The 16,499-nt window shown below is 34.2% G+C and overlaps 1 protein-coding gene across 1 annotated transcript in view; it reads left to right on the forward strand.

Annotated features, from left to right (window-relative positions):
* Positions 1-2,308, forward strand: part of LOC132295515 (histidine kinase 4-like) — a 28,893-nt gene extending 26,585 nt beyond the window's left edge. The window contains exon 12 of the mRNA XM_059793811.1: positions 1,644-2,308. Within this exon, the coding sequence (XP_059649794.1) occupies positions 1,644-1,896 (253 nt within the window). The 3' untranslated portion in view covers positions 1,897-2,308. The remainder of the gene's footprint in view (positions 1-1,643) is intronic.
* Positions 2,309-16,499: the final 14,191 nt, after the last annotated feature.

The raw sequence follows: 16,499 nt of genomic DNA on the forward strand, positions 1-16,499 counted from the left end.
TGCAAGACTCCAAGTGGAAGCTACCATAATTATGCAATTTGACCAAATCTCTGTAATTATGCAAGACTCCAAGTGGACCCATCGTCTAGCATGTGCCAAATTAAGGTTTGAGCCTTAGAACCCTCCTTGCCACGCCTTTTATATACCTTAAAAGGCTGCTGCCACTGTTCTCTATCACAGAGGCTTGTCTGTCCAACACTCAACAAAGTCTACCACCACCAAATTCTTGTAGCAAAGACAAACCACCACACCAAGGGTCTCTAAACAAACTAAAGCTTTGACCATTAGCAATATGGATAGCATAGTTTTCATCCATAAAAGGTCTAACGGAGAATTTTATTCCAAAAGATAAGAGAATTCTGAACTTTTGGAACACAATACCAGAATTATTCATTGAAGCTACTTTCCTTTGAACCACTGCACCCAGAGTTTATCACTGACTGCAAGAAAGTCCCAACACAAGACATGTAGCTGATAGTCAATGTCTTGCACTCCCTTTTGTTTAAGTATTAGGCAATACTTTGGGCCAGCTCAATCTTGTCCCTGCCTTGAACAACCTAAAATGGGGTTTTTTTTTTTTTTTTTTTTTTTTTTTTTTTTTTTTTCCCGTACCACTCCTACTCCAGATTCAATGAGTCCGGCACCTGGCCCAATAGTGGCTGGCCAGAATGGATTACCCAAATCTTCATTTAGATCGGCATCCACAGTACGAGGTAATTGGTAATCCTGATATAGTGGAAGATGTTTGTGTGGATGGTGCCCGAATATTGATGATAATGATGCATGCCCATTGGTGGCAATACCTGTCCAATTTGTAACAAGTCCCCTATGGGTTTAACCAAAAAAAGAATGAAAGGAAGAGGAGAAGAACAAAGTATCTGGTTGATCGTGTGCTTGGTTCCTAGGAAAGAGTATGACAACTGTTGGAAAATAACTCTCACAACCCAGTGGATTAAATCAAGAGAGCAATATTTTGTTCGGTGCCAATCCATATTTAATGTGATGGACCATTGGATTACAAGGCTATTGTAATTTGCGTTCCGGTTTATGTTCTAACATATAATTTTCAGTTATCTTGAGAAATAGAGACAAAATCTTTTTATTATTAAAGCAGAGACAATTTTAAGATGAACCCAGAGAACGAAATAACATTAAACTCGAAGGTATTGTTTGTTGCTTTTTAACTTTTTTTCTTTTGCAAAGAATTCTAGTTCACTTGGATTTAGTTATTCATTAATAATGTTGTATTCAGATGCCTGACAGAAGTTAATTTTATTCAGTGTTGAATAGGTTAAAATGAATTCAATATATGAACAAGGTGGACTGTGTATGACTTTTCTTTTAAGACATTAATTGGAAGGACATGTTAGGGTTTCAAGAGAGTGATTCCCTTTCCATTTCCAGTTTCCATACATATGAGCTTGGTTGTTCAAATGCAATTCTAGGTGTCTAATACAACAATGCAGTGATTCCTAATTGATAGCATTTCATATCAAGTAGTTTTTGTGGAGGAAAATATATTCTTACCAAACCAAAGGTTCACCTTCTAAAGTAGAAGGTCAAGGATTCAAGTCCCTATAGGGGCAAAGTGGGTATGTTTCAAATAGGAAAAAATATGTCTTACCCATGTTTCTTCATTGCAGTTTTGAGGCAACTCGACAGATTCGGATGATGGAGAGCAAGGAAAACAAGCAGCAGATTAATGGAGGGTCCAACATTGAAGGAATTGCAAAGAAGGCTGAGTGGCACATGCCAGTATTAGCCATGACAGCTGACGTGATTCATGCAACATACGATGAGTGCCTGAAATGCGGAATGGATGGTTATGTATCGAAACCCTTTGAGGAAGAGAATCTCTACCAGGCAGTTGCCAAGTTCTTCGACTCTAAAGTGTAAAACCCATCTCCGACTCATAACAAGAACTCCAGATTGGAAATTTTAGTGGCTTGAACAGTACCGGCAAATTTTGGATTTCTGCTGGTGTCTTTTACTTAGTACGACGTATTCAGGTAAGTTAAGGCATTTGGTTTCCTTGAATTTTGAAGCTCGTTGACCAGCAAGAACACTGGCTCGGACAGTCATTCCTAACCAACTTCAATTTAAACTTGCATTTCCTACATGTTGTATACCACTACAGAACCATCCATCCCCACTTGTATCTATAGAGTTAGCTTTAGGAGGGGAGGGAGCCAAAAAATGTGTATAATCTGATGTTGTTATACCTTGAATCCTTGATGTAATTTATTTCTTGTACAAGACTTTCCCACTAAAGGCAGTGAAACTTTGATTCAGCTGCTAGTTTGATATTCATCTGTGCTTCAGTTTATCCATGAAAAGTAGGGTTGGAAGCAATTTGATTGTGTTTTGGGGAGCTACCCTTTATTTATTTATTTTTTTCCGTGACAAAATAGATAATTTATTCAACAGAACAAAACGTTACAAACATCTTTCAAAATGTCCAAAAGCCAACCAAATCGGTCCACCAGCTCCATGAACTGTTGTTGTCTATCCATAACTCTCTTAGGGCTCATTTGACAACCGCTTCTACTTTGTGCTTTTGATTTGACTAGAAGCATGAGTAATATGTTTGCTTTAGTGTGTTCAATATTATTTTGTAACTTATTTGGTAATGTAAATTTGTGATGAGATTTTTGGAAGCATAAACATGAAAGCATGTTTGGTAAAAAGTGTTACAAGTCTGATAAAGTAAATGACTAGTTAAAAATATCAATTTAGAATTTTTTTTTTTTTTTTTAACCGTGTTTTTGCTACAGTGTGAAAATAACTAAAAATATCATTTTAATGTTTTTTATTTTTGCTACTTTTTTGGAAGCGCTTTAGTACTATTCAAATGATAACAAACATTATCAAACATATTTTGTGCTTTTACTTTGCTACAATACACAAATAAAAGTAAAAAACATGAAGTAAAAGTAGTTGGCAAACGAACCCTTATTCAAAGCATGAGCAACTCTATTGCACTCACGGGTCACCCATAAGCATAGCACCATTGATAGGCTCAAAAAAGTCCAACATAATCTTCAAACACCAGCTTAGGCTTCTGAAACCATTATGTTCATCACCAGCGACAAACCTTCAACAATTTTGTCATATAAAACTTGAAATAACCTAAAAATCGGTTGCTCCAAATGCATGAATATAAACTTGATTAACTACAATATTCAATGTTGTAACCAAATTCTCACGGGAACCTCGTGTAATTTCATATTGAAAAACAAACAAACAAAAAAAAAAAAAAAACAATTTTTGGGAATAACAATCAAATTTGCAAGTGTCGTGTTGTTCGAGTGGTTGGGTTACTCCCTGTATTCGGAAGCTTGTATTCAAGTCTTGCACCCTCCCCTAATCCCCTCCCAAGATCAGGGAACAGCCAATGTCGGATTATTCAATTTTCAACTTTTGTGACTAATATCAAATTAAATTGGCCGTTGAAGAATAGGAATACAAATAATTATTTTTATATCTGAAATGGGAAAAATTATATTTTGGTGACCAAAATTAAACATATTGCTCTACAGTGACCTTAAAGTCAAGAAAATGTGAATAATGACCAATGTTAAAACTTAATTGATATTAAGTGACTATTTGGGAATAATTTGGTTAAAAACACTTAAAAATTTGATAAACATTTTAAAAATAAATTTTAAATGACAAAATTGCCATCCAATACAAATAATAAGTTATTGAATTCATCCTCCTACTCTCTCTCTCTAATACAATGTTTTCTCTATCTTTTTTCCTTTTTAGTTTACAATTTACCAATTTAAAAAATTAAGATTTCTTTATTAACATTATCTCTTTTTCATCCTTTATCTATTTTTCAAGGCTCTCCATTATGAATGCTTATAACATTTACAGTGGCAAATCATACTTTTGAAACACCCATTAACAGTTGGCAAAATTATGAAATTAATCAACAACGGTCATTATTTCTTAAATTATAATTAAGTAGTATTAAAAAATTCCTAAAAATTACAATCTTATATCTTAAGGAAGATCTCTCATATAAATTAACTCGTAAAGAATAATAATTATACCTTGAAAATAATGAATAAGAAGAAAATTTACAATTTTCTCATCCTGCCTCTTAGAATTTTGAAGAAAACGACGTAGAACAACCGTCCTCAGTTCTCTCCGATCTTGGTCTTCTCTTCAGAGACTTACCCTACTAATCTGTCTTTTTTTGTTAGTCAATTTAAGTAAGTGTTTATTTAAGTTAATGTAGAGGGTAAATTTGTCCACTTACATAATAATATATTATAAAAAGGTTATTTAGGTAATAATTCATCAAAAGGTCACTTAATATCAATTAAGCTTCAACATTGGTCACTATTCACCTTTTCTTGACTTTAAAATCTATGTTTAATTTTGGTCACTAAAATATAATTTTTTTTAATATGAGGTTAGGGTTAGAAGTGTCATTTCCTTTAGTGATGTAGGACACACGTCACCTTGATAAATCATGAACACAGTTGATCAGCTAAGCAGGAAACACAAAATAAAAAACTGAGAAAATTGTCGAATTTATTGCCGTCGTCCTCTTTGTTCATCGTTCACTGTAACGTTCACTGTAATGTATAATCTCGTCTTGTCTTTCTTGGCAGACCAACCGAATAGATGATGATGGCATAGGATCCTTCCAATGTCTGTCCAGTTAGAGAGAGAAAGAGAAACGCATGTCCTATGTAGTTAGAGAGAGAGAGAGAGAGCACTAAGATAGTATTGTAATAAATTGGTTTTGCTAATGAAAGGCCGGTTTTTGACACAATTAAAGAACAAATTTTAATTTTCATAATTAAAGGTGGTCAGATGATTAGGACGTGATGCACTTGCAGAATTTATTAATACTTGAGGGAAGGTGGCTACTTGGAACTTTCTTGTGTATTTGAAAATTAAACCCCTAGTTTATAGGGTCATATGCACAAAATATATATATATATATATATGTATAAAACAGCCTCTTACAGATCGGTACATGCATTTCTTCTATCCCACATGCGTTAGTCCAACACCGAGATTTATGTATATGCATTAAGTAAATTTTTATTTTATTTTTATTAAAATGACTATCAGCGATTCAAACTTTCAATCTCTAAAATGTAAGAGAGGAGTTTAGTTATTAAACCATTCACTTAGAATTTGATGAACCTTATCTTTGCTTATTATTGTAAAGACCCTAAACTGATATCAATTATATAAAAAAAAAAAAAAAAAAAAAAAAAAAAATTCGGCATGACCTCTGTTAAAAAGGGGCTTATAACAACCTGCTTAAATGCTAAAAAAAAAAGAAAAGAAAAAGCAATGGCCTTTCTTGGCTCTTTAAAACTTATCCAACTTGTCCCAACACACAATACAAATAATACATTCCAACATTCCCTTCATCTATTCATAATGCTTCAACATAGTTCAGCTCATGGTGAAACAACTATATGCTATTTAATCCAAATATCATAATTAATAAGAGTTCATAAGTCTCGGTACAATATGCTAAGTTTACAAAAAATAGTGGGACTGATATACAAAAATAACAAAATGATTATTTAATCCATATTAGGCCTGTGGTGGAATGTCATCTGCCACTTTATTCCTGTTTCCTGAAAAATGTTAAAATGAAGGGGTGAACATAAGTTTAGTAGAAAGTGCCTAAGGCACATCTCTTGAGACCCTGTAAATCCACACAATGAATAAGAATAAGGAAATTGGGATCATACCATGCCGGGAAAAAAAATATAACCACAATACCACATCATTAATCCGATACCACAAATGAATATGCCATGCAATGATATGCCATGCCATGCAATGTCACTCCCCATTTTCCAAAACCATTTCCATCTTCATTTTCAAATTGTTAGTGAACCCATCCCATGGTAACTCCATAGTAGCACGAGAGGAGGGTTGGCCACTATCCCTGACCCATGGCAATTCCATGGCGTCATTTGGGCCCAGGTAACTCAATCACACTAGGACAATCTCCCCAGTCCCCTCTAGGCCTCACTAACGCCGCGGTCTCTAGGCAACTCCTAGGCGGCTGGGTTTTTCACAAAATCCTTCTCAAAATTCTTTCCCAAAATTCATTTCATTTCTTTCAGATTAATTTTTCCTAATTCTTTCCCAATGAGTGCATGAGTATTTCATACATTTCAATGCCATGCCAATATAGAAATTTATTCCTTACAAGTCAAACATTTACACTATACATGCCTCATAGAAGATTCATATATATATATATATATATATCATGCTTCTAAATCACCAAATTCAACAATTAACACACAATAGGAATGGAATTTATCATTTAGGCATGCTTTCTCATACAACATCAACTAACACATATAAAAATATACTTCATTTTGAACAATTAAGTCATGCTAAAAAAAAACAACACAAATTAGCATACTATGCAACAAATCAAGTAGAAATTCACCAAAGTGTAAGAAATTGTGTATTAAAAACCCCTACCTCAAAGGAGGAGAAAAACCCTCAAATTTTGTGCCCCGATTTCGAATCCCTAGAGTTGGCCAAACAAGGAATTGTTTATACTCATACGTAGATCTCGCCGTGCTCTCCGATTTGCCGCAAACGGCACCAAAAAATACCACTTGGTGAGGGAGAAATCAAGGAGTGAAGTTTGTGGGAAAAAGAAAAGAAAAAGAAAAACAGAGAAAGAGAGAGGAGAGATGAGAGAAAATGGGTTTGTAATGATCCTATGTCATTAAAATGCTTAATAAATAGTTGGGTCCCACTACCTAATAATATATATATATATATATATATATATATATATATATATATTCATTAACATTACAATTATTTTTTATGTTCTATTTGAATTAATGTATTGAAATTAAAATTGAAGAAAAATTAATTTAAAGTTTAATTTTAAATTTCTTCAAATCCAAATTATAAAATACCAATCTAAAGCAACCAACCAAACATTGCGTAATAGTATTAAAGTACTTATATGCATAATATTTTACATTACATGAGACGTTTTTGCAATTTTCTATCACTTGGTATACATTATTCAAAAATTAAATTTTATTAAGTAACTTCTTTTAATTTACTTGTCCATAAGACCACCCCGAGTCTAATTATGGCGACAATCACTTTATGCAAAAACAATAATAATGCATAAGGGCACCCTTGTCACTGAAATTTAAGAAAGGTCTCTTTCTATAGCCTTTTTCTTTTAGAAAACAATTCTACGAGAGCTTTAATTCTTGGGTCACGTTTGATACCCCCCAAAATCATGAATTGGTTATAAAGAAGTGCTCTAGGATACCCTATAAAGATATGTTCTAGGATACCTCCTTTCTAGCCAAATGATAATACTTAAAAGTTCTGTGTAAAATAGAATCCGGAAAAAAGGATGTCAATTTTGATGCTTGACTTATATTGTTGCAAATTACACCGATCTCTCTCCTGAGTTTTATTAATGGGGTAAAGTGCAATTAACCCCTGAACTTTGCTCCGTCTCTCAACAAATTTCCTGAACTTATATTTTTACAAAAAAACTCCTCAAACTATTTCATTTTTTACAAAAAGCCCCAGACCATACTGTTATGTTTGATTTTGACCGGAAACTAATTACATGTATTTTAAAATGGCAAATTTACCCTTATATACCATTACAATATTGAATCAATAAAACCCTCAAATTCAAAGACTCACTGCTCCCATATTCTCGGCATCTTTGTCCGATCACCGATGTTAACCTAATGAGCGGCCATTCCCTCTGGGCCATAGAAAATTGAACTAAAAACATAATCAGCCACAATAAACAGGTCTTTATTTCCATTCTCCATCTCCATTAGCTTCATTCTCTGCTTCACCACACACACTCTCTCTACACATATATATGTGTATGTGTTCACATGTGTGGAACTCCATCTTTTTATCAATAACAACCATTTTAATAGCCAAAATTCCTTCGGAAATTAGCCAAATCAAGTGAGAAATTTAGGCAACAACTTCCATAGAAAAATCCCAACTACTCCGGCACTAACCTTCAACTTTCAATTTCATTTAAAAAAAAAAAAAAAAAAAAAAGTCAAAGCCCCAATGCAATAATTTAATCTAAGAAGGAAATCAAAACCCTAACTTCTCTATTCCAATACAAACTCCTTGAAAGAAGCAATCAAATCTAGCACCCAAAAAAAAGAAAAAGAAAAATCAATGAATGAATCAGCCAATACAACAAAAGAGAAAAATTGGAGAACTTGAATTTGGAGAAGAGTAAAGTGCTTTCGGATTAGGAGGAACAGAACAGAATCTCCGTCATCTTCGTCTTTCTAGTTCGCATCTTCGCCGTTGCTTCATCACAGCAGTGTGGTCAAGTGACCTGGGCGTTCCCCCTCCAATATATTACTCCTTATTAGATAGAGAACAATTGATTTAAAGATGAATAAATACCTCTCCATATGCAATTATTAATAAAATGTGGTACTGAAACCTCTCTGCTCTACAATGGTCATGGCCTTTCCAATGATGGGATCATCATGGGAGCAAATGATGTTGGATGATCAATGATGGAGGTGGTGGCTGCCGATTGGGGAGAAAGGAAAATAAAAAGAAAAAGAAAAGGAAAGAGAGAGGAGGTGGCTACCATGGATGATGGAGGTGGTTGTAGGGTTTATAGGGAAAGCGAGTGTTTACCGAGTAGTTACTTATTTGGGTACTCAAATAAGGTTGTGTTTGGCGCAATAATTAGGTGAGATTGTGATAGTGGGATGTGTTGGCGCAATTCTATTGGTCATTGAGATTGCAATTGACACATCATCAATTGTAGTAACAAAAACAATAAAAATACGTTGTTTTATTAATGGGTAATTTGGTAATTCAACATTTTTGGTAACTTCCGGTGAGTGTGATTTTTAATTTTGTCCTTAAATTGCATTTTTTCAATGATTCAGGAGGCACTACTTAGTTCAGGGGATTTTGTATTTTTGGCTGATAGTTCGGGGGTTTTATTATCCTTTACCCTTATTAATATAAATTGACTTTCCATCTTATTTGTCAAGTTATACAGACTTTCCTGTCAAACTTGTTCCGTTTATAATTACCTTTATATCTTTGTGTGTGTGTTGTATTTTAGTACAATAAACATGTCTTCCAAGAGTAAGGTTGGAATTTGAAAGTTACAAAATTACTAACTTTAATATTTTTCGTTATTGACTATGAATGAATGGGAGGTATGTGTTATTTATATACAAATCTCAAGGGAGGTAATTATAATTTGACAAACAAAGGGAAGGCCATGTATAACGACGAAACTTCAGAGAAGGTTAATGTAATTTACTCAAAGAAATACGAACATGAGTAGCGTGCTCACACATATTTTGTGTTTATATATAAGGTCTAATTTTACCCAGGAAAAAAAAAGAAGAAGGTCTAATTCACAAAACTCTTGTTTTCTTGACACTTTACCCCATGTACTATCAAATTATTCCTGTAATACCAAACACTTTCAAAGGCTAATTGTCACTGAATTGTTAGTTGGCAGGTGTTGAAGTTTTGTTTTACTGTAATCAGTATTTTCGTCCTTCAAGTTGCAACAGCTTGATCAAGGATAAATGTTATGTGCTATAAGTAGAGATTTGTCCCACATCGGATTTAGATGAAAAATTAGGTGGGTATATAGGGTTGGGTATTGGCTGCACCTAATAGTTTAAGTTTTTGGATCGGATCATGAAGCACCTATCTATTACAGTTGGTATCAAAGTTGACCCAGTTCTTGATTCGATGCCACGCCAAGCGTTGAACCCGAATGTGTGCGGGTGTGTCACCCCCGATACGTAGGCTGGCCTAGCCCTAGGAGGTAAAGTGTAATAAAAAAAATGAAAGCACATGAAGGTTGGGGAATTAACCCCTAATATATATGTAGTACAGAAAACATACAACTAGAGTGTAAGGACCATAAATTTTTTCTTTTTCAAAAGAATTTATAGTAGTGATTCTTCCATATCCAGAAGCCTTTCTTCTCAAATTCAACTGTCTTTTGATTCTTTCTGAATCCACCACACACAGTGACTACACGATAATAAAAGTTGTCTAAACTCATGCCTAGCATAACTGGTGAGTTCAATTCCAACTTAAATTTTATCCCGTTATGGTACACATGGTTCAGAGTCCGAGTCTAATAACAAAAAATACTCTTCTCATCATCTAAATATTGTTAAATACGTGGACAGCTAGAAATTCTTTTTCAAAATTTCAATATCACATTTCTTAATCATCAAAACACACACACACACACACACACACACACACACACACACACACAGATTCAATATGTGTGTAAATGTTTATGCATGTATAATGTGTCACGGCCCAAAAATTCTAACACAAGAATGCTTGTCTTATATTAAAATCTGGTACGTGGACTCACATCATTCATCCACCATAATCCATGATTAAATCAATAAGAATACATCTTATTTAAAAATCCATCAATCCAAAGAAAATCTATTATATCCCCAACTAATTAAAATTCTACCAACTAAGTGAATCTTATTATAAAGTGTTTGCTAAGAAACAATAATAAACCAAAATGTGGAAAAATCGGGAAATCTCCATCTCCCATTAAGCCTCCTTTGCAAGCTAAATCCATGTACACCTGAAAGTGATAAAGGGGTGAGCTCACAAGCTCAACAAGAAATTGCTAAACACTATCATCGTTCAGTAAGTCAATCCTTACTTATAATCTGTACATATATACATCTATAAGTGACCACGAAATATCTACAAATCATCGTTATTCTATAACATTAACTCAAACTGTGAACTTGTAACTCATCTAGAATTTAAATTACTAAAAATTCCGCTTACCTCACATGAGCCCCTGGCTCCCCTCAACCAGTTGGCGTTCTAATGCCATTACCTCACATAAGCCCCTGGCTCTACTTTAAATAAATGGCGTGAACTGCATAGTCCTTGACTACCAAATACACACATGTGGCTGAGTTATACGTCTACTCGCCCAGATAGCCCTGACCACGTCCACATACTAAGGGCACCTTTAGCTCAATGGCCATAACAAAAGAGTAATTCACTCCCGAAGATAGTCTCTGACTACGCTCAACAAACTCATCATTGGGTAAGTCCCAGACTACCGCTCCAATTAGTTTAATCACTTCAATTAAACACTAATAAATTTAAATAATTCTTACTCATAATATCATGAGTTTATCCAACACCTTAATTAATAATTAATTAATAAATACCAACATAGCAGTAACAACTCATAGTCCTAATTATAATAAGCTGCAAACCGATACTCTAAATTTCAACCTCAAAATCACTTAAATTGTTCTGCCATTAACTATACTCATGTTCCTCAATACCGATTCCTATCATATTATGCCAAAACTGATTCTGCTCTATTCCGCACCCAATTGACAAAACATCCACTTTGGAGCTGATCAAGATATAATACTCTGTATACAAGTAAACCCAAATCCACCTTTTGTAAATGAAACAAACACAAGATGAAATTCATATAAGCACTCACTGTGACGCACACCAACGAATTCTGATCAAAATTGTCTTTTAGTGGGTCCGCCACCATCATTACCCATTTATTTTCTTTTGCATTCAGCACCGTTTCTCACCACGCTAAACATATATACTGAATATATAATATATCAGCCATCACCCCTCACATACTACCCCTGTGATTAAAGTAAAGGAAAACAAATCAAAGGCAAAGGGATAGCCCTGACACAATAATCCAGACATTACTAAGCACCATACAAAGCTTAATTGTTTTTGGCAAAACAATCCCATTCAGTGGACCCCGCCACAATCCTTGTTTCATTCCAAATCTGGTCCTTCCTTTCATGTATTTTGCTCCCCTCTTTTTCCTTGTTCTTTTATTTCACTTATATCATCTTCCATCATCAAATACATGGCTTCCATCATCACCAATATATACACTTATATATATATATCTAACATTCAGTAATGAAACTTCATCATAACCTACCATCATAGCCTACTAACTTAATAAATAAATAAATAACACTAATTTACTGACTAAAGAACAAAATATTTATAACCCAAAATCAATTCTTATAAATCTAAGCTAAACTGAAACTTCAATTAACCAGGTCTCCAATCATAATTAAATAATCAATTTTGACATCAAAAAGAAATAATGAAATAAATATAAATTTTAATCAATCAGTAACTCCATGAATAGTCTCCATATTTCCAATCATAAATAATTATCGTTAAATCATAAATAATACTGTAACAATTAAAATATAAATAAATACAACGTTACAAGCAAGAATTAACTTGCCTAAAAATGGAATCTGCTTAAGCTTCTTCGTTACTTTGAATGATCGTGTAGACTTCACAGAATAATATCGTAGGTAACGAAATGCCGATACACCAAGTCTAGATATATAACTAGTATTTGAGTTCCATAAGGACTCTTTTAAAAATCAAACTAAACTGATAGCCTTATATCTCTCTTAAAATTATACGATAAACCTCATATCCCTCATAATTCCACATAGATATATAATACATAGAAAAAAAAACATGAATTCATAAATAAATAAAAATATATGCAATATATATCTGGGGTGTTACATTCTACCCTCCTTAATTGAAATTTCGTTCTTGAAATTTACGTACCTTCATTTATGGTCCTGAGACTCCGCCTTAGGATCCTCTTCAGGATCATCCTCTTCACTTTTCATTTCTTTGAGAGGAGCTGGGTTTGCATTAGGTTCGTAAAATGGAGGCCAATCTCGTACATTAGAAACCTTTCTCGGTTTGTACTTTAGGATAACACCTATTGGAACAGAACTTTTGATATCAATTCCTGCCTTTTGAGTTCTCCCTCGCATACAAGCTGATAAATTAACCTTTTGCTCCTATTTGTCCTTATTAATTTTCTTTCCAGTCATCCTGATTCTAAAATGAAATCAGATAGTAAGATAAAAGCCCACCTAACTTTTTCACTCATAAAATAATGACAACCATCCAATAATAATCAATGAATTTACAAGACTTATAAATCCAAATTTATTCATGTCCAAATGCAAAGAACAAACCAAATGTTCAAAGAAAAAAAAAATGCTTAACAACCATTAATAGGTAACCATAAACCTTTACTTTATTCTTATGCAAATAGCTAAAGAAGAAGAAGAAGAAAACAAAAATCATAATAATTATTTTCCACTTCTTCATTCATAATCTCTTCTTCCTACTTCTGCATCTCTGTTTCACCTGTCTCAGAACTCTTATGTGGCTTTGGATAAAACCTCGCCATATGTCCGCTCTCCAAACAACTATAACATTTCCCTCAGAATTTATATGGCTCCTGTCCGGTTTTTGTCGCCCCCACTGATTTAATTTGTCCAGAACCTTCAATTCTTTGTCGCTTCCATTTCTACTCATTTTGTTCGTCTCTTGTACCCCATTGGCCACTTTGGAACTGATCATTCTTACTTCCTTGAGCTCTTGGAAAGTACCCCTTCATTTTCCTTTCTTTTCTGACTGTTGCTCCTTTTTCTTTTGAAAAATATTGTTGTTATTTTCTTCAATTTTTATGGCACATTCCACAACTTTTGCATAAGTGTCACACCTATGCCCAACTACCAATCTTTTGACATGGGAGATCAAACCCCACTCAAACTTTTGAATCCTGTGTTCCTCATTAGCCACTATGTGAGGAGCAAATCGATAGAGTTCTGTGAACTTTGTCTCATAGTCACTAACCGTCATTGTGTTGTTCTGTTCTAATTCCATGAATTTAATTCCCTTCTTTTTTCTTACGGACCGCAGAAAATGTTTTTCATAGAATCGTGTCTTAAATTCTTCCTAATTCATAGCGGCTATGTCTACAGTAGTCCTAGTCACGGTCTGCCACCACTGGCGCACCTCGCCCGATAAGAAAAATGCAGCCATCATCCTTTTCTGCACTTCAGTGCAGTCCATCATCTCAAAATACTTTTCCATGTCATCGATCTATTTTTCGGTATCAAGTGGATCGGTAGCTTTAATGAACTCAATAGCTCCTAATTTGCATATGTCCCTTATGTATGTAGTTATGAGAACTTGTTCCGCATTAGGATTCGGCATTTGAAGTGCCTCGTTCATCTGAGCCATGCTACGGCCTGCACCACTCTGACCGGTGCCTCCCTGACCTCTGCCTCTAGCAGGTCGTACTCAGCCTCTACCAGCTCCCGACATCCTATTTAATGGAAAATGATATAATCATTAGTCTTAACGATTAATCAAACCTAAGATGGAACATGCTATGAAAGCAAATAATTTATGCATTCCATAACACATATCATATATTAAATTCCATTCTTAAAACATTCCCTTCATCCTGGTATTCTTAAACCTAGGCTCTAATACCAAACTGTCACGCCCCAAAAATTCTAACACAAGAACCCTTGTCTTATTCTAAAATCTGGTACGTGACTCACATCATTCATCCACCATAATCCATGATTAAATCAGTAAGAATAAATTTTATTTAAAAATCCATCAATCCAAATGAAATCTATTACATCCCTAACTAATTTAAATTCCACCAACTAAGTGAATCTTATTACAAAGTGTTTGCTAAGAAACAATAATAAAACCAAAATGTGAAAAAATTGGAAAATCTCCATCTCCCGTTAAGCCCCATTTGCAAGCTAAATCCATGTGCACCTGAAAGTGATAAAGGGGTGAACTCACAAGCTCAACAAGAAATTGCTAAACATTATCATCATTCAACAAGTCAATCCTTACTTATAATTTGTACATATATACATTTATAAGTGACCACGAAATATCTACAAATCATCATCATTCTATAACATTAACTCAAACTATGAACTTGTAACACATTTAGAATTTAAATTACTAAAAATTCCACTTACCTCACATGAGCCCCTAGCTCCCCTCAACCAGATGGCGTTCTAATGCCATTACCTCACACGAGCCCCTGGCTCTACTCCAAATAAATGGTGTGAATTGCATAGTCCCTGACTAGTAGGTCCACTACCATCATTACCCATTTCTTTTCATTTGCATTCGGCACCATATCACCACGCTAAACATATATACTGTATAAATAATATATCAGCCATCACCACTCACATACAACCCTTGTAACGACCCGGTCATTTTCCTTCCTTTCTTTTTTCGGTAATTTATTTTTTTCGTCTTTTTCCCTATTTCGTCATTTTCCCATTTATCGTTTTTACTTGGATAATCACACTTTATGTGTTCGGATTTGATTTTGGCTTTACATGCATCCATAATATTTGATTTCCAAGGTAATTGTATTTTTTTGTAGAAAAAGCATGCTAGTTGCTTACTTTTTTCATAAAGGGCATTGATGCATACTTTCTTAGAAACATTCTTGATTTTTGGGCTTTTAGTGTAATTATGTAAAATAATTATTTTTCGTCTTAGGGACCATTTTGCAATTTAATTTGGAAGATATTTTGGAAAGGGACCTTTTTGCAATTTTTTGAAAGTGTGACAAGTGTCACACTCTCATGGTGCCCCTTGTTGGCATTGGGGTGGAGTGAATTGGAAGCTTAATCTCTTGACATTTGGAGGGTGGAGATTCACCCACTTGTTGGCCAAGGATAGGTGCACTTGTTGGCTTAGATGGTTGACAAGTATAGGCTTAGGAATAAGCATAAGAAGGAGCCATAGATTGGTAACAAGTGTAAGCACCAAATTGAGTCTTGCATTGTGTGTGTGTGAGAGGTAGTGTAAGAACACTTAGTGAGTGGAGGAATACTAAATCCTCTACCTACCACATTTCATTTTTTCTCATCTTCATTCCCTTTTCTCTCAATCCGAACCTAGCCTACATTGAAGGAAAAACTTGGCATAAAGCTTATTTCATCATTTTGGCCTCCTTCCACTCACCTTAGACCTTAAACCTTGGGAAGTAAAAGTTTCCTCTCATTCTCCTCTACAAAACCCTAGAAGTGTTTTCCATTTTAAAGCTTGGTTGCTTGGATTATAGAGATTCAATTCTCTATTGAGGTAGGGGTGGTAGTATGTTTATACTTTGAGTGTTTTACGATCCTTTAGGGTTTAATATATATTATGTACATGCTTTTAATATTGTAGTCTTACATATTATAGGAAATCCTCACATGTGACTTAGGATTTATTGATTTAAGCATGTATGATATGTATTTACTTTGTGTAGAACTATTAATGTTATATACAATTCTTATTGACTTGAATTGCTATGTTTATTGTGATGATAATTCTACATTCTTATTGATTGCTTTTAGTGTATAAAGCTTATTGTTGAAGCATGATTTAATTGATAAGTTGGTGGTATTGTTTTATACATTATATCATGATAATGACTTGTCATTTATTATGCCATTCTAGACTTGGAATCCTAAGACATGGTTTGTGTGCTTTCAAATTACTTGTGCATGGAAGGTGGTTTACATGCCTAGATTTTTGCTCTCTGTTTTGTCATTCAGAGC

Source organism: Cornus florida, unplaced genomic scaffold, assembly GCF_030987335.1.
Source record: "Cornus florida cultivar Cherokee Brave unplaced genomic scaffold, ASM3098733v1 CherokeeBrave_3.0.0_Hap2_Chr02, whole genome shotgun sequence".
Classification (NCBI taxonomy): domain Eukaryota; kingdom Viridiplantae; phylum Streptophyta; class Magnoliopsida; order Cornales; family Cornaceae; genus Cornus; species Cornus florida.